The following is a 19,872-nucleotide window of genomic DNA, read 5'->3' on the forward strand; positions in this document are numbered from 1 at the left end:
TAGCACTTAATATCACTGTTAGTGGAATGTAATAGGTGGTAGATGGTGTCCACACTTGGGGAAATGCGGTGGAACTGGGGGCAAATCCGCTTGAGTGCCTACGTGTATAATTAAATTCATTCCTATCAATATATGGAACAAGAAGTGACAGTGGAACAACCAGTAGCCTGAAACCAAGACTTTAGTTTGTTGACTAGCGCGTCCGCGACTGTACCTGGATTGTCAGCTCTAAATCTGAAAATAACATAACCGTTGTTGGGCACAGCAATTGTGTCTTTCGACGGTGGTAAATTAAAATGCCTGTGCAAAAGTCCTCTTCTATCCAAATCTAAAGCATGCTTCAAATTAATCTTTTTCACATTCTGATCGGGCGATCTTCCAATTCCCACAACATTAAACGCATAACCGTGTAAGTGGAACGGATGACTTAGATTAGGAGATTGAACCTCATCTACTAGTACCACTTCGACGATGGCATTTAACGGAATGTCGACTTGGTGGGTACACATGCAGTTATTTCCACAGTCAGGTGGTCGATTATCACCATTACAGAACTGCTCAGGTGGAATGTCATGTACTTGAGACAACGGCGGCGAAGGAGGAAATTCGAACGAAATTTCGTCGATCAAACTGATTACGTGGTCACCACCAACAGCCGCTGGAAATGATTGTAGTTTTGACAAAAGTCGCACAATTAAACGAATGATAGAAATGAGGATTACCTAAGAATTTATTGTAAGTGTGGGGGCGGAAGAGCTGTTCGGGTCTATAGAATAAGAAACGGAAAGGCAAGAAAATCTTTACGTCTGGTCTGTCTTGTAAAATCCCTTCATCGACTTTTTTCGCATTTCGCAATTGACTTACACAGACTGCGTCTCTTCTTGGTTTGTTGCAGATGGCGTCAAGTGGGTTTAATACCTGGATACAAGTCGGGCCTAAGGTTTTTGTTAAAGGGCTTATAATCTAATACCTACCATTGTCTATATGTACAGTTCCGTGCTTATTTATATATACAGGGTGTGTAGGTATGTACAGTGAAAGCGGATTTTACGCTTATCAAGCAAGCACCAATAATATTCACACTGATTAACATTTTTTATTAAGTTTTTTATAATACACATTTTATAAAAATAACAGTAACTCTGTAATTTCGTTATTGAAGACTGTGGAAGACTAGTACAATCTTAAATAACTGGGGTTAGTGGGATACTTGAAATCAAATCTGTACAATACTTTAGTTTAAGAATCTGGGTTAAACTTTTTGCTTTTATAAAAAAATAAAGAATTTATCATCAAATACTGATAGTCATAAGTAGACTCGTTTAAAACTGCAAATTCGAAAACTCAGTATCAAGATCGCGAAACCAATTTGCAATTTATAAACGTCAAATATTTACACTAAAGTCTACAGTCGCCACTTCGGCCATATATATACAGCACCTATTGTAAGTTCTAAGGAAGATAGTGGAAGAGGTCTCGACGACTACTTATACTTACCTAAATTAATTATGGCGAATAAAAACCATTTGTAGATAAATAATATAAATTACAAATCGAGTAATACTAGATTGGAAAATTTTTGGAATGGCAAGATCGAAAATAAATTTTCACAGCGAAACAAACAAATTTGGTGAAGGTAACTAAAGTTGTAGGTTCTGCCGAAACGTGGTCAAGCTCTACTTCACCAAATTTCCACCCACAGAACCCTCACGTTTTTCTATTAAATTGTGTGTGGTTCCAACGAGATTTCCGGTATGTGGTGGCCACACGTGGGGAAATTCGGTGGCACTGGTGGTAAATCTCCCTGTGTCCCCACGTGTAAAATTAAATTCATTCCTATGACTATATGGAACAAGAAGTGACAGTGGAAGAGCCAATATCCGGGATTATTAGCCCTAAATCTCAACACCACATATCCGTTGTTTGGCACAGCAATAGTATCTTTCATCGGAGGCAAATTAAACTGACGGTGCAAAAGACCTTGTCTATCTAAATCTAAAGCGTGCTTCAAGTTGATTTTCTTTACGTTTCTATCGGGAGATCTTCCGATACCAATCACATTGAAAGCGTAGCCGTGCAAGTGGAAGGGGTGAGAAAGATTTGGTTGTTGAACTGCAACAGTCAAATGAAGACACGAATTTCTTCGTTTTTTACCATCTTACCTTCATCTACCAACACGACTTCCACGATGGCATTGAGAGGAATGTCTACTTGGTGAGTGCATCTACAACCCTGTTCACAATTCGGTGGTAAATTATCACCATTGCAGAACTGATTAGGAGGGATGTCGTGGAGTTGGGATAAAGGAGGAGAGGGAGCTGCCATGTACGAAATCCCGTCGATCAAACTGATGACGTGGTCTCCATTTGGAGCGACTGAAAACAAAAGTAGTTCATTGGCGGTGCTAACAAAACGAACTTAACATTCAAAATTGAAAACATACAAAAACATTTCCATTCAAGCTCTAATTGAATGAACAACAACTTTTACTTTCTTAGGCGTTCGTTTCGATCAAGGTAGGGGTTACAAACTGTTTGTTTTTGTGTGAATGCTATTGAATCATAATTAGCATTGAAGCTTTCATTTTTGTAACAATTCCAACAAGAAACCGGATTTTTCATTTCCACGCCTCAAAACCGAAATTACGAATTGGGGCAAAAATGGTGAATGCGCCGGTACAAGTTTCCAACTTTTTCTTTTAGTTGGCCTAAATTTAAAAGCAATTTGGTTCTCTTCTAGGTGCATCGCGATCTTTAGACTTTAGACCGTAAAGAGCCGGAAGCAGGCGTGAAGCAACTTCAGTGTTGCTAGAGAAGTAAATGGACTTTTTATTCTCTTTTTGTTCGTGTCTAATTTGACTTGTTTTTCAGGATGAAAAATAAAACAAAATGTATCATTGTGCTCCTCGTTTCTTTAACTATCAGAATCATGTTTTTAATTTATGGAGACTCCAACAATTATTTTAATTAAAAATATTTTTTTTCTGACGCGCCGCAGAGTGTAACAGGAAACGACTTCGAGGCTGCGATTTGTTGCGTCGCGCCGGATAAATAAATTTTTAATAAATGCTACTTGTAAAGTCTCCATACATTAAAAACTCGCTTTCAACGGAGAACTCAATGAAATGTTTTGTAACTTTAAATTGCGTGGTTAAAATAATTTTTTGAATGGGAAAACTAGAAAAAAATTCATTCAGTTCAAGAATGGGTCGAAATCTGAATGCCCCAAATACCTAAAAACCACGACTAGTTGGACCTTGGCTTGTCAGGCCGATTAGTATGTATCCAAGCCAATTTTTTATTGTTTGTTCTAATTACCGCCAATTGCGAAAACCAAGTCACTTACCTAAGAATGGGTCGTATCTGTGAGGTTGGAAGAGATCTTCAGGAGTGAAGAGTCCGAATCTGAAGGGCAAGAAGATTTTCACGTCTGGTTTTTCCCTTAAGATACCTTTATCAATAGAGCTAGAATACTTCAGTTGACTAACACAGATGGCATCAGGTCTAACTTCATTACATCTTGCATCCAATGGATTTAAAACCTGTGGGGAGTCTACTTTTATAACTATTTACACTGTACATTAAAATCCCCAGTTGTCTTAATCGTGTACAAATTTTGTATCTATTCTAATCTTTCCATCACCCTCCAGCTATAAACAGCTGTTCTACTCTTTCTAAAGCACCGGCACTATACATCTTATATACATCTGTTGTCAATAAAATCGCGTGGTATTTATGTACAAAGAAAACTCGCGACTTACCACACCCTGAGGAATACCAAAGTCGTACGTTGGAGCAGCTGAGGATGGTTGGTAAGGTCCTCTAGCGTACCTCAAAATAGCCAATTGTTGTACTCTCCGAATACCACACTCTCCTAAGCCTCTAAGTTGGATCCAAAAGGCGCCAGGTTGCTGATTGGCATTAATTACGAAATCGTATCTTTCACCTGAAATTCCGGGTCGTTTTAAAATGCAAAGTTTTAAGTTAAAATTGAAAATCACGCGTTTACTTAATTGCTCGAAAAATCGCGATCGGAATGACGAATGACCTGGTTAATTTTTCAGGCACGTCTTGTGTAAGAACGTTTACATTTATTTGGAATTAGTTGTCCGAAAGAGAACGTGACAATTATGCCTTAGATCGAATTAATATTCATCGATCGGATAATTTGTAAAGTCGAACATGCATATTTACTTGGTGACCGCATTCTAATTACTTATAATGATCAATGTTGGGACATTTTTCAGAACTCCCACCTACTCTTCCAGTCTGGAACGTTCACTTTCAGAATTCACGACCAGAAAATCGACAATGACAGCCACACGGCGATCTTTATATGCATATTTGAAGCGAGTTTATTGCGTTTAGAAAGTCAAGTGCTAGTTAGTTACATTGCACAAAGTTATAGTTATGTCTTTGTACCATGTAAACAAAGCTTATCACCGCTTCTCGTGAGAACTTTACCTGAAAAGGAGATGATGGTGTTGACTTGCACGGGATGCACCGGCTCTCCGTCTGTCGCAATAAGTATCAAATCGTGTCCTTGGATGGTCAACTGAGCAGGACACACCGAAGCGAGAGAATTGATCATTCTGAACCTGTATCTTCGTCCGGGCGTAATTGTGAAAACTTCCAGAGGCGTATTAGTCTGGAATCCGGTATTGGGATCTCTAAACTGTCCTTTTCCGTTAATGAGCAAGCTCTCGGGGTCTTGACCGGTGTTAACCGCCAATCTTCCGGGGAACCTTTCAGCGGCATCTTCATGCATCCAATCGCTGAGCATCATGACGTGCGTGGTCAAATCGTAATCGTACAAATGACTATTGGGGTCTTTCGAAGGCGCTTGCCTGATGACGATGTTTCCGTACAAACCGTCCATTTTCTGCAATCCAGTGTGAGCATGCCAGAAGTGAGTGCCTGCATTTCCGGCTATCCATTGGTATCTGTAAAGTTGAGATTATGACACCACTCGATTGATTTATTGGAGTTAATGAAGTGAAACACCGTATAATAACGCTTCCTGACTATAAAATCGGTTCGAGTGCAAGTACTTATTAAATTAAGCTTTCTTGTAGTAAAGTCTGGACTATTTTTTACCAAACCATCATCCATATTTGGGTTAACTGAAGCTGCCGGAAGTCGCCAAAACGGTTACATAAAACTCGTTCATCTTCCGCATAGTTTAATCGAGCTCAAGTTCACTGATTATTACGATGATGAGAAATGTGGGAAGTCGCTCACGGTAATTCTTGCTTAATCGCTGCGGTAATTTGCGTATATGAAAAACGGAAAATGAAGACACAATGAGATCACGACGGCGAAATTGTTCGTTTGCATGCTATTTCCAGGTTAATTCGAGAGAACGATTTTCTCTTAGAAAAGATACAAAAGTAGCAAAATACTTTTCATCACGTTCAGTAGGCATATTTACAGTATCTAATCGCGGCGAATTGACATTTATGCAGTTCATTAAAATTAATTGCCGGTTATTAAAAAAAGATGTGTTGGCTGACATTTTCAGCGGAAGTTGTAGCAATGAGAGGGATTTTTTAATTTATTTAAATGCAATAAGTCTAAATATTTATCCTTGGCTTTATTATGATGAATTGGCGGCATTAATAAGATAGTTTACATTTCAAAATTTAGCGGATGTTCCCCTTCTAATCATGAATAGAGGACGGAGAACTTGAGGAATTTAGTAGTTGTTTTATTGGCGTACTGCCCACGTCATGACTGTGGTCAGTTTGTCTTAAATGAGAAAGTTCTGTCACCTCACAGCGCTGTTTATTGTTTTTTGTTAAACAAGAATCGACTTTTTTAACCGACAATGACATCTTTGCATATCAACTGTTTGAAATTTACTTGCTAATTCCACCCAATTCTGAATGTTCAGAAAGTCTGAACAACCTGCGTCATTAAAAAATGAATCCGAGACCGTTTATTTGCATAAATTCTCCGATTTCACTGTTCTATTCACCTGAAGACATTTCCCTGTTGGATGGGGCACTGGGTGACGAAAGGCACTCCGTCGTAGTACTGGCTGCCTCTTTGCCACACTCCATGCCAATGGATGGTAACTTCCATCCCTTCCATATGATTCTCAACATCCACAACCACCTTATCGCCCTCACAAACTTGAATACTGGGTCCTGGGATCATCCGATTCGCCGTTAAAATTCCTCTTTCTACCCCATCGGCCAAAACGCACTGACACTGCGAGTTCATCGCATTGGTAGCATTGGGCGTACAAACTTGACAAGCCCTGAAATTTCACCCTTACTCCAAGTCTCTAAGACGAAGAAGAACTTACGCTCCGAGCACGGTGTAGTACTCCAAAGTAAAATGATAGTAACAGATCCTGGGAGCGTCGTTCTCTCGACAAGCTCTGGCGCATTCCTCAGAGGAAGACAGTGAAGGATTCCGTCTGAGTTCCGCGTCGGCTTTGCTACCGTAGTTCTGTCGCCAAACCGGAGCATTCCCAGTCCGGAGTCGCGAGCCTCCTACTGACGGATGCGTCTGTAGCACTCCATGCTCTGACGTGAAGAAGTCGGAAGATGTGGAGAAGTCGTCCCAGGATGTTGCCGCGGTTTGCTGGTCGGAGCCTAAAAGAAATACGAAAAATTAACTTCTGCAGTAGCACCAACGTGATGGATTTTAGAAGCTTATCTTTATTGTTGATCTTGTTATGTTTCATTCACTTTTATTGTCTGCACCTGTCTATAAATAAAGTTTTAATTACGCTTATAGATGCGGATCTAATAAAGCAGCCATGAGACCACCAAAGACGGCTATTGGAAATAAGATGTGACAATAAATGTTATTGATATTGTAGATAAAGTTTCTATCGCGTCCGACAAGTGATCTAGTTTCGTTTTTCTGCATAGAAATCGCCAAAATTTGCCGCTCGGACTTACCGAAATTTCTCTCCAAAAAAGTCAAAATTAGAGTGGAGAAATTTTAGAAAATTGGCTCAAGGCTCAAATTCGGCGTCCCTAAAAACTTAATTGAAAATGTAGCAAAAATAGTGTTATCAAAAGTATCAGGTGTCACTTAGCTATGTCACGCTCCTAATTAATCATTTTTTTGTGGATATCTGGGCCATTTTTTTGCATAAATTCTTGCATAATGTAAATTATTTTATTAGGTCTAGTACAGTGAAAGCCTCTGATTCGGAATTCAAGTGTTCGCGTACTATAATAATAATTAATATTGCAAATTTCAGGTAAAAATCAACGCGTGATTTAAGCTAGAAAGTGTAGTTTGTGTGATGTAAGAGATACATATTTTAATTCTGATTAAAACTCATTTCAAGGTGTGTTACGTAAATTGATGGATTAGAAAAATTACAACAATCACAGAAACGATTTTTTCGATCGATCTTGAAATGAATATGCATAAAGTTGTGTAATTTCCTGGCTCTGAAATTAGTCTAATCTAACAAATCAGTCCATAATTTAAAACAGAGACATTTGTTTAAAATTTCGTTGCACTTTCATTATTGCAACAACAGGAAGAAAATATCTGTTAGCTGCCACAAATCCAATGCTTGATTGACTCGACGATTAAACATTTAAATTTATTGTATCGGCCAGTTGAAACAATGGAAAATAAGAGATGATAATCGCTGGACCAAAACGAAACTTTTACATAACTTGTCGGTTTCCATTTCATAATTTTAAAGGATTTAGCTCACGTGGCTGGAATTTGAGCATGAAGGTAACAATTATTTGAAGCACTCAACTTTTTGGTGTTGCACAAGAAAAATATATACTGTAATATAACACTTAATTTAATAATGATCATTTTGACGTGCTATGTCGACTGGAAAATGCATTGCATTGTCCAAGAGCTCGCAGCCAGTCATCCATTTATGACGCTTTATGCAATTTAATTTGGGTTTATGCATGTAGACCAGAAGACGGTGGTGCCCGAAATTTAATTTCACAGATATGGGCGCTGAATTCAGGAAATGGGTTTCGCAAAAACCATTGGAGTTTGTTTTCTGCTTTCTAGGTTTGAGATTTTTTGGGAAAATTGCGATTTTTCTGGTCTTACACGTGAAAAAAAGGTTTGCGAAATAGGCGGAAGCCACTGGTTTATGAGCGAGTCAAAATTTAATGTAAAAAAAAAGAAATGTTAAAGAACAAACTTGTTTATCTGAGCCTGTCAACGACTTATTTACTGACTCCTTGTCTTACTTTTACCCCCAATTTAAGAACGTTTTACATAAAATTAAATATTCAAATATTACTGGAAGCCGATAAAATATGCAAAACTGCAGATTTGCGCCTCTTGTCTGACCCCATTAACCGCGCTCAAGGTAATAACCGGAAGTGATACGGCAAATTATCGAATATCGTCCTGCGAACAAAGAAAATCGTCCTTCTTGAATTATGAACGTAATGAACGCGGCGTTTAGTTTGGGGGCGATTGCCATCAAAGTTAGAATCGTACCAGCAAATGTGTGCCGCATGGATGGATGGACATGTTAAAGCTGATTATACCATGGAAGGTCGAGCGACCTTTAAACTTGGATTATCCTTAAGTTAATTTGACTCCAGGATGTAATTAAAATTGTGCTGTACGACGAAGGAATTTTTTTAAAATTCAGTTGTTTTGTAAGAGAAAATTGCGCTTCGTGAAAATAAAACGGTTAAGTGGCTCACGAAACAATTTTCCCTTTTTTAAATTCGTGACGCTAATATAGTTATTGTATCACATTGTTACGCAAAGGCGTAATTACCAAAAACAACCAAAATTAACAGAGGGTTTACACAACGCACAAGCTGCGTTAATTAGAAAGTCATTTGTGGAATAAAATGGGAGTGTAATATAAATAGTAAAAAATGTTTTTTGTTTTTCGAGAGAAATTTCCTGCATCGAAATGATGCACAAACGCTTTCTCAATCCGAGTATAAGTACAATACAACTGCAACTAAAACTGGAAATAATTTCATATTGATAAGCAGGTTTGGTTTGATTGGCGTATTAATTATTTACCAACTTTAATGCGACTTAAATGTATCTGTCGGGCAGTGAAAGGAGAAATTACATCCTATTAAAAATGACAATGTAACCGCCCAATGTTGGCGTTAAAGATGGTCAATTAATTAATTCACGGTCACCCAACGTTCCAGTAAAAGTGATCTTACGCCTCTCTATTTGCATAAATCACTTCTCATGTGTATAATATACCACGGACTAATAACGGACATTGTGATTGTACGTGCGGTGCGTGATACATAAAACATAGGCGTTGCAGTTACCGTATAATTACTAAACATCCTTGAACGTACGCCACTGTGACTCTCAGTTTTCTGTGCTTACGCACCGTTGAAGTTCCCACTGAGCATTCACCTGAACTTGATATCTGGCTGATACGCGATATTGTCTATTTAAACAGATGTTAATGTGATTGTTGTAGTAATTAACACTCAAAACGAGAAAGTGAACAGATTTAGGTCCATATTGCGGAATTCGTCGTGGCACTTTAATGGATCTTCAAGATAAATCGGTCTTGTGTTGTAAGATTCGATTACTGTAATTTTCATTTAAATTTTCCATTTGTATGCTCTTCGTTATGAAATTTTGATCTATTGGAATTGCAGATCAAAATCGTTTGAACCGATTTCTTTGTTCGAAGAAAGTTATTGTTTTGCTAAAATTATGTAAATGTTGCACGATAGTGGCGGTCTTTACATAGCAATATTTTCTGTTTATAAAGCTATCTGAAGGATCAAGGTGCAACCAGGCTGCTGTTTCTACAACAGTTGGCTTGTATGTCATATTTATATGGCCAGATGTTGGTAAATCTGGTAAAGCAAGACATATGTCAGATTCGCAGTTAGCAGCAAAGCAGGTTGTCAGGTTTTATTGGAAAAATTGTAAAAAATTGCGCCTATACTTAGTTTTTCCTGAAGAGAATTGTGATTTCTATGATATTTTTCTAAATCTAATTTGGTCGATATCTCGCTTATTTGTGGAGCAAACTTAACTTATTGGTGCTCAATTTACGCAGGACACTTGTGTCCACCCCCAAAATCGTTTTTAATTTTAAAGATAAAATTTTAATAAATTGCATACGTTCATAGTTGACAAGGCTCTAGAAGCTGAGGCAAAAATTTGTTTTTTATCACGGTTTGTTTGGCGTTGCGACGCCTAAGAAGTATAATTTTAAGCGATTTTTGAGTTTTTGCGGAAATATTCGCGAACTCAATTTTTAAGTCTAATGCAAATTGTGTTTAAAATTTGCGAAAGTAATGCTGTTTTATCAAGTTAGTTTTCAAAATTATGACAGCGCAGTGGCAAACTACGTTTACACCAAAATTTCACAAGTCACTTCATTCACTCTTATAAAGATGAATTTTGATTAACACGGGCATGTTGCACTTTATGGACACCAGAAATCGTTAATTAACATCGACAAAGCGGCAATTTCACCAAGTAAGACTTTTGTTACAATCAAAAACGAACCAAAGGAGAGATGTCATTTGTGACACAAGATGTTGACAGATGGGTGTAAACGTAGTTCCCAATTTTGACGTAATGAAATTGGAAACTAACTTGATAAAACAGCATTTTGTTCTCAAATTTTTAAGACAATTTGTATTGAATCTAAAATGACAACTGAGATATTTTTAACACATTTATATTGAAAAAAAAATTAAATTAGAGGTTGATATCACAAACCCTCACAATTAACTAAAAATTACATTTTAAGGGCGTTGCGACGCCAACACTATCAGTGATAAAAAACAAATTTTTGCGTCAGCTTTTAGAGCTTTGTTAACTATGAGCGTATGCAAATTTTCAAAATTTTATCTTTAAAATTGAAGGCGATTTTGGGGGTGGACACAAGTATTGCCGGACTCTGTATAAACCTCGATATCTCTGAAACTCAGACAGATGGGAAAATGCGGTTTTTACGTTTTCCTCGCGTTTTATTCCTTAAGACATTTTTTTAATTGAAGCCACATTGCAATTAAGGTTTTATTAGCAAAAAAAAAATAAAATGTTGCGCCTATACGTTGTTTTTCTTAAAGAGAATTTACCGATTTACAAAGGAATAGTTTTAAAAAATACTGGACTGACAGGGATAAGTTAGATACCTGTAACAAGCAACTGTCAAGTTTTTTACTAATTGTAAAATATGATGAAAAACATAAAGTTATAATAAATTTTTTGCTAATCTGCACTAAAAATAACAAAATCAAGTTTATTTCTGATGCTCCCACAACTCGCTTTGCCGAAGGACTAATGACTGAGCCGCATTTTAAATTCTCAGCAGGAAAAATGAGGTTTAGTTGGATTCAAATCAGGAAAAATGCACTCAAACTGTTTAATTTTGATGGAACCTTAGAAGGACGCTCATATTTATTTGTGTGCTTCGAAATAATTAGTTCGGCACTGAACTTTCAAGTTCCTCCTCGAATTTTGCGCCGTCAATTAACGCAACAGTCAGTCTCGCCAACATTAAAGCAATTCCATTTGAACTTTTCTAATTACCTGTGTCATAAGTAATAAAATAACCTTCTATGGATAGTCTACTTTTTACAACTACTTAAAACTGCAATCAGTTGCAATTATCGTACTGTAAGCGTATGATATAATTATGGTGACCCACTCATTGAAAGCATTGTGATTGATTTATTAAAGTGATATAATAACAGCCGCAATTTGTTATCGTAATATGAAAATTATACAGCCCCAGTAGTCGTAACATGGTGGCGTCAATTTATGTGTTAAGAAAATGACAGTAATTATGTTACATCTATAGTATAAAGAAAAATTCTTAAACAACAATAGCTGAGGAGATCCCGCGATAAATTCGCTTCCTTTACACATTACGAAAGTCGGAACGTGCCAATAACTCCAATATTTCGCAAATTATCTTCTCCGAGCTGTCGGCAGGTGATTTGATGATGTAAGCTCGGTCAGTCGAGCTTAACTAATCGAGTGGGTTTTGTTGTACTGAACCTTGAAAGTCCGAGAAAAACTCCAGATGTCAATCGACGAAGAAATTCGATTTCGAATTTTTCCGATATGGAAAAATGGCACTGCAATTTCACACGGACGTTACGCGTCGGAAGAAAGTAACGTAAATGGAACGTAACGAAACGCACACACAGATCAACAAATGTATTCCAGGTCAGTATTTATAGGATTTCCCGTTTCCGAAACAAATTCGTAATTACGAAGGAAACATAATAATTACTACAATAATAGAAATCTGATCCGTCTAACAACCACAAACCGAGCCTCAATTAATTTCATTATAAAATCGATTAACCGTGCCGTTTACTTTCGGTATTCCGAAATTAATTTTAAAAATGAGCTCATCTTCGGTTCCACCATATGTCACGTTTCTCTGAAATTCGCGCACGCCACTTTCTTGTGGAAGAAAAGCTGCTATCCTTGTGGTCTAATTCCGAAGAGATTCACCAGTTACTTGAAAAACCTGATTTTCAGTTCAATATCCTTTTAATAGTTTATTTACAAGCTTATTAACCAGAATCAAAGTCAAGGCTGTAGTAAGGTGAATCGCATAAATGGCAATGAATTCAACTGATCGAAAAAATCCCGCACAAACAATAGCTCAGAAATAATCGAATTATCTCTTTTTGCAGCTTTCTCCCGTAATTGAGATAAAACGGATTTTGCTGAACGTAATCTAAGCCATGCGTGGCGTCTAAACAAATAAACACCAGCCGGGGGCTAAAAGAGGCGTAAAAACACAACGCCGGGAGCGAAATTTCGCATTTTCACTAACGGAATTTTCACTTTGACGACTCCTAGGTCGGTATTGGTTTTAACAACCTAGATAGACAACAAAGGAGCAATTTTTAATTTTAGATTGTCTTTGACCTATTTTTTTGATTGCAAGATTGCGCAAATTTTCGTGTTTAGATGGGAGCTCATTAATCATCTCAGTTTGTGGAATGTGGAGGCTCGAGGACATGCGAAAATTTGGGCAGAAAAAACGCGATTTCTTCTCTCTTGTGGTTACTCAAGTAAATATAAAACTCCACCTATAGTTGGGGTAAACTTACTTCCTAATTTCTACAGGCGGGTATCGTACGGTTGTCGACCTAGCTGCCATGGAGTTTCTTAGGAAAACTTATGCAGAACTATGCAATCGTCGCAGATTTCCGTGTTTTCCTATTGTTTTCTATAATCTAATTGTATGTGACGATATTAAATAAGACTTTCTTATTTTTTAATTATTATAGTATTTCACCACAAAGTGGGAATCTACTTATTTCAGTTTTCACTCTAATCCAGGAAAAATCTAAGATTATGCTAGTTTCTTTGTACCACGTGTGCCTTTCATTTCTAGACATTTTTACCTGTTGTAAGAGCAATAATTTTCCTCATTACATAGATTGTCAGCAGTTTCACAGTTCCAAGAATTTCTCTATCATAATTTACTGAAATATCTACATTTGTGAGTCAAAATTTTTCACGTACTTTTGTCTAAATCTTATTTACTTCAAGTGGAATCTTATCTAGCTGATCTCACATTGCAAGAAGTGAAAATGACGAAGGACTTGTTCCCCAGGATATGTCATAAGTTGTTCTATAAAAAGATCTCTCCACGTGGCGTTAATTTATATGAATAAATTTGCAAGTTCCATTTCACAGTAAAATAACAATTAATTAAGTAATGAAATTTCTTTCAATTAATAAAGATTTATGAGTCGTCTCTACAGTTTCCTGTGGCATTCCGAGCGTTTGTAACCCACGAGGAAGTTGCCAAAGTTGTCTTTCGTTTAAGCATGAAGGTTGTAAAATTTGGTCTTAATCCTTTCGTTGTGTTGTGCAATAGATCCGTTTGCAAACAGTAAAACACCTGGCGTCAACCTCTTTTACTTATAATGATAATGTTTCTACATTCTCTATTCAAAGTGTGTGTAACTTGTAACAATAATTTAACCTCGCCCTCAGCTAGTGCACGATCGTGTCTTTATTTGCTTCATTACCAGCAAAAAATTGAGTTCTTTGATGAATTATATCAATGAGTAGGTGTTGATGTTATTGTCTCATTCCAATTTTGAAAGTCCTGTAGTGAGGGTGGGGTTTAATATCTGCATGACTTTGCTCTGGTTTAATTACGTAATCGTGCAAAATCTGGTGAATAGAATAAATGCATCTTTGTACTTTCACTGGCGAAAAAAGTTTGGAATTTTTATTCAATTGGACTGGATATTAACAGCTAATTAATAGCGAGCTATTAATGTAGGTTGACATTTAGTTTTGTGTTGGTAATGCGTAGAAAAGCGAGAGGGTGATTGATTATATTATTACAGTGATGTAGATGGTTGTAGTCAATGGTACTAAACACCTTGAAAAGTGTGCACCTTGCGTTGGAACTGGGTGTGATCTATTGTGGGGAGATTTTTTAATTAAGGAGATAAATTGGCATTATCCGGGTTGTAACAACAAGGAGAAGGAGAAAATTTATAGGTGACAAGGACGGTCGTTAGAGTAAGGTCGAAAATCTCTTCTAAATCCGTCGCATTCTGCCCAAAACAGAATTCAATGCTTAAAATTTATAATACCTTAAAACATCGTTAATTCGAACCTTATGACTTCTATAATAGATTTATTGAAACTGCATCTAAAGAATGTTGTCCTTTGTCAAACGCCCGAAAAACGAATGAAATCGGTTGAAAAATAAAAAAATATACGAGGAAGAAAATTTCAATTTTTAAACCGCCACTCAAATCCTTATTTTCATATTTCTGATCAGGAGCTTTTACACTATATTTGTGCAAATTTTCAAATAAATTAAAATATACAGAGTGTAACAGAAATAATTAAACTAGTGGTAGATCTTGATCTTATACACCCATTATAAGTTTGTTTTTATTTGCTCGCTAAAGGAGAGAAAATTCGACGTTAATTTTTAAGTAACTAAAAAAAGTTCAACATCTTTCAATTTAAATTTTTTACACGTTGTTTATTTTATCAATTAGAATTAAACCCTGAAAAAAATCTATCACTATTAAAAGTAGACTACAAGAAAATATGACTTTCCAGAGAAGAGAAATTTTGATTGGCCGAAATGTGTCGCGCCGATATTCAATTTGCTCTAAGTGTTGAACAATGTAAAACAGATTCCCAAGCACTTTTACACAATACGCACCTTACACATAAGGTATGTCAATTTTTACAGCACTTGAAAGTACGTCAAGGGAGAGAAAAAGTGACAAAATGAATTCGAAAATATTTAATGATATTAATTTCTTGGGTGTCGTAAGACTGGCATATGATTGCTTATTTATCTAACAAGTAAACAATATTGCAAGATTATCAATTCCAGTGTACCAGAGAGAGAAATTTTGTGCGTTCAAAGTTCATTTTTAAAAATGTTATTATGATTTGTATATATTACTGTGGTCCTTGTAGAGTAAATCTCCTCCGATTGCAATTATTGTATTTTTAATTCTTGTTGCATTGCCAGATCTACATTTTCATCAGAAAAAATAAGTAATTTTCAGAACCAAAGCGTTTAAAGCTAATTTAGTACCATTTGCGTAGGAAAAAAATACAAGGAAATTTTCTCTGGACTTCAACAAAAAATCCGTTAGTTCGCATGTTAATTTCATAGCACTTTTTATTGTTACAAAAAACTCAGAGAGAGTCAACGGTAGAAAATGTCTATTTACAGCCTGTATAATAAAAAATAAAAATTTAACGTTAACTAGACCCAATAAATTTGCAAAACAATTCAATGGGGCGCCTGATAGAGATTCATCATAACTAGAGCAGAAAATTGTTTTATCTATATTTATTGTAAATTTAGATTTAGAACGTTCCGAGAAATAAAACTAGAAACATATCTGTTATACTTTCATTCACATTTCTTGACGCATTTGTTTTTCAAATTTGGTGGTACGAATATTAGAAAACCGCAATTATGTATGTACCATAGGATCTCCGTAATTAAGTTTGGAAGGTGTTATTTTGCGATCCATGGACAATATTTTCTCATCAATAACACGCCTCTCTTCATTACTTTTACTCATCATTTGAGAAATATTTGGGACACCTCTTATTTTTACTTTTGTCTTCTTTATTTTGGTGAATGCGGTCATCAAGTCTCGTAGTAGTTTATTGTTCGCTTAAATTTTGAATATTTTCTCCACCAGACTAATAATTAAAATGAACCAGTCTACCATTGATGAATTATAAAGTTTACAAATTATAGTCGCCGCGCAAAAAATGGTAATTTTTCTTAGTAGAACAAGGTAATTGTTTTCTAATTGAAATTTAATTATAACTCTGTCAGCTAAATGGGCAAAAATCACATACAGGCGATTACAATTAGATTGATTTGCAGAGCTTGGTGCTGATGGCTGCGGTGCTAATTTACAGAGGAACAAAATTACGTTATCGACAACAAGCACTTATCTCCTTGTTCGGTGGAGTAATTTGACAACAAAGAGAGCGAATAACAGTTAAATAATAACGAAAGTCCTGTCAGCTTTGATAAAAATCACTGATGTAACAGAATAATAGGCATTTTATTATAACGCGGCAAGAAAGCGAGGTAAAATACCCAACCAAAACCAAAATTACAGGGTTTGTCACTTTGATTCGTGTTGCACATTCCAAGTCGGGACTTTCCGATTTTTTCCCTGATCACCGTTACGAAATTGGCGAGGTTATATCCATGTATAGCAAATTTTATGGAACAAAGTAATGTTTGTCGTAGCAGGCGTGGTTCGGCGTGAACTTTGACTCGTGCTTTTTATTAAAGCACGATTATACAACGCTGAAAATCACTCAGCACCTGCCTTGACCTATCATCGAAGTCTCCGAAGGGAAGAGAGACAAATGCGTGTCCTTGACTGTAATGAAAGGTGGACTTTCGCGGTATCGGAAGTGAAATTATCTCATTTTTGAAACGGGAGATGCGTCACGAGGTTTTTATCAAGATGGTCCCGATTGCACAGAGGTGAAGATTTGATAACTTCGTGTCAATTTTCTTTACGTGACTTTCTCCTATTAGGGATCACCATGTGGACCATTTGATTTGACCAATGACTTTCACATTGTGATCTTGTTATTGCACTAGTTTTTGCACAGGTTTTCAAATTTTAGCATAAAGGAAGTTTGCTGGTGCACGACGAGAAAACTGTGGTTTTGAGTGGTAAAAGTTTTTGGACACATCGCCGCGGGATCTTTAACATGTACCTTTTTCATTTGCATATTTCATCAATTCGAGAAAAATTAAGCTTTCTCCACATTAGAAGGGAAACGAAAAAAAATAATCCAGAGATTGAAAATTAATCGAAAGGTAGTCGAAGTTTATTTCGTTTTGCTAGGCGTGTGCGTCTCAACAACACAGTTTTTCACTGTGCATCATTGCGCAATATTTGCATGGTGACGAATTTTCCAACTTTCTATTTCGTTTGATATAAGATATTATAGATTCAACTTTTGAAACAAGCGGACTTTATTCAGACTGTGACAACCAAAAAGCGCAACGATTAGGTTACAAGGTCGCCTTTATGAGATTTAATCGCGCATCTGACAAAGAAAATGTTTTCCCAATTCAACCGCAACCGAGAAAACCAATCGAAACTGCCCAAGACGAGAGATGGGTTTCTGAATTCGTGCGGTTTTTCGGTCGATGAGCAGATTCAAGACCGGCGTTTTTACCTCAAACGTGCGTATAATTTCGGCAAATTTTTGCGGATACAGTTTCCGGGTAGTAATGTAGGTAAATAGGACCACCAGTCTATTATTCAACGCAGTTAATTACATTTCTGCATATCTTTGGGACCGCGAATTTAGTACACATGAGATTAAAAATCCTGAAATTGAAGTGTTGCCTCTGGCGAATTATCGGAGACAAATTACTTTCTAATTGATTGAAGTAAAGCGATTCATGACGCATTGTCTTTACCATCGCTTGCGTTTTCAAAATCGACAGGTTTATGGCCGATAAAAACACAAAGTAAATTTTATTTTCTTAATTTTTTATTAGTCATTGCTTGTTCTAATTACTGTAACAATGCAACGTTCAGGAAATATTTAATTTTACGGTGCCTAAAACGATAAACATTATGCATTTTATGGTGCAGAATGAACACTTTATTATCTACCATTAACACCACCGTTTTTACTCTTTAATTTGAATGCATTTTTCTTGTAAAAACACCCATTATCGATAAGAAAAGTGTAATTTTGAGGTATTCAAGCTCGCGTTGTTTACCCGACAGAACCATATTAATTGACTGTATTATTTCCGGAAGAAAGTTACGCTAAGTACAAGTCCGGTAACACGTGTGCTGTCTCCATTCCGCATATGGAAGCTCTAATAACCCATGAAAGACTCTAATTAACACTGACAACACTATTCCTGCAAATAAAAACCCACTCATTGTCCTGGTAAAATTTGTGTAGAATTCACTTTCATTCCTCTGTTTTCTGTTTATTCAGAATCGGTAGACGAGATCACCGGAACGAGGTTACCGGAGTTATACAATCCTAAGGTTAGACACTTAAATTCACTTGACTCTACTGCTCTTTTCACCTACTTTTATAAGTGCGACAGCCGATCTTATCGCTGAAGTCATCCGCTTTATGTAAGCAAATCTAAAACATTGCGAATCGAATCGATTGCGGAGTTTCTTAGCAGATTAGTCTTGCGATTTGGAAATTATTAGACGCAATCCAACTAATTACGGTTGAAATTAAAGAGGTACTGAACTTGACATGCTACGTGTGAATTGTGGGTGCAAAAGAATGTTGCTGGAGGGTCTTTACTTTCAAATTTTGGTGGTTGTTTGTTTGGTTAAATGACTGGCGATTTTTAGAGAAATTGAAGGGTATTGCAGGGCAGTCTTATCGGTTTATACAAGGCTTAGATAAGACAAAGTGCTCTTGTTAAATCATGTTAAATTTTGAGCTGTAAGTGTGCACCGAGTTTTTGTTATTCTTAGGAATTTAAATAAATCCGGTAAAGCTAATTCCAATATTATTTCAATTATTAATAATGCATGGTTTGAATGGATTGAAACTTTCTCTGCTAGATTTTGCCTCATTTTCTTAGATTAGTAAACTGGCTCTTGCTTTTATTTATCTCCATTTTCCTCTTCTGAGTTTACTTCAGTTTGAAGTTTTTGTCAGACCTTTAATTGTGTATTTTAGTCAGAAATTTACCCGTTTAGGTATTTATATTGCACAGTTTTATCGCTTGAAGGCCGAGGTTATCTGTCTAAATAAGAATTTTTGATCTACATGTATCTTCAATTTTAATTGCTTGTTCAGCAAGAAGGCTAATGAAATAAATAGCAAAAGGATCTGAGGCGCCAATTAATCTGTGTTCTCCAAAATTCGCACTTCTAAGCGATTTCTTCCCGGAGCCGTCCACTCGTCGAAAAACCACCACTGACCACTGTCACTGAATACACACAGTCCTTAGCACTCACCTTTCTTCTTCGCTCGTACTCCATGGCAGACATCGCAGAAGAGGAAAAGCGCCGCGGTCGCAATCAGAAGGTACCGTTGTATTCCGTCCATGTTACAAGCAACACTAACCAACACTGTTCGTCCGTTCTCGCACAATCACTCTTTTGCACTGCCCTATTTTTACCACGACGCGTTTACCACAACCGCAAGCGTTCACCCGACTTATAAAACCTTGTGCTCCACCACTGGGTTTAAAGAGAGCGCTAGTGGCGGGGGTTGAGACGCGTCAAGGTCGCGTCCGGTTGCCCGGAATCCGGATATGCGACGGACGGCTCCTCCGGGTGGACACGCCGGGCACGCAACCAAGAAAATTGATCAGAAAGAAGACCACAAAGATGTTCCAATCTGTCATTGTCGTTACTTATTACTTATTACCATTAGATAACAGTAA

The 19,872-nt window shown here is 36.8% G+C and overlaps 1 protein-coding gene across 2 annotated transcripts; it reads right to left on the bottom strand.

Annotated features, from left to right (window-relative positions):
* Positions 1-3: 3 nt before the first annotated feature.
* On the bottom strand, positions 4-19,657 carry stw (laccase). Of its 2 annotated transcripts, none has more exons than XM_088044767.1 (8): positions 19,442-19,657; positions 6,310-6,601; positions 5,977-6,261; positions 4,464-4,942; positions 3,761-3,945; positions 723-918; positions 215-658; positions 4-167 (listed from the first exon to the last, which is right to left on the bottom strand). In XM_088044767.1, the coding sequence occupies exons 1-8, from the start codon at positions 19,530-19,532 to the stop codon at positions 19-21; spliced, it is 2,121 nt and encodes a 706-aa protein (XP_087900893.1). In that variant the 5' UTR covers positions 19,533-19,657; the 3' UTR covers positions 4-18. The 2 variants fall into 2 exon arrangements, with proteins under 2 accessions (XP_087900893.1, XP_087900892.1); XM_088044766.1 differs by lacking the exons at positions 4-167; positions 215-658; positions 723-918 and adding exons at positions 1,077-2,112; positions 2,163-2,375; positions 3,346-3,541 and having other exon boundaries at positions 19,442-19,651.
* Between the last annotated feature and the right edge of the window lie 215 nt (positions 19,658-19,872).

The sequence above is a fragment of the Gnatocerus cornutus genome, chromosome 9 (genome assembly GCF_029298725.1).
Source record: "Gnatocerus cornutus isolate USDA-ARS CGAHR chromosome 9, icGnaCorn1.1, whole genome shotgun sequence".
Taxonomy (NCBI): Eukaryota; Metazoa; Arthropoda; class Insecta; order Coleoptera; family Tenebrionidae; genus Gnatocerus; species Gnatocerus cornutus.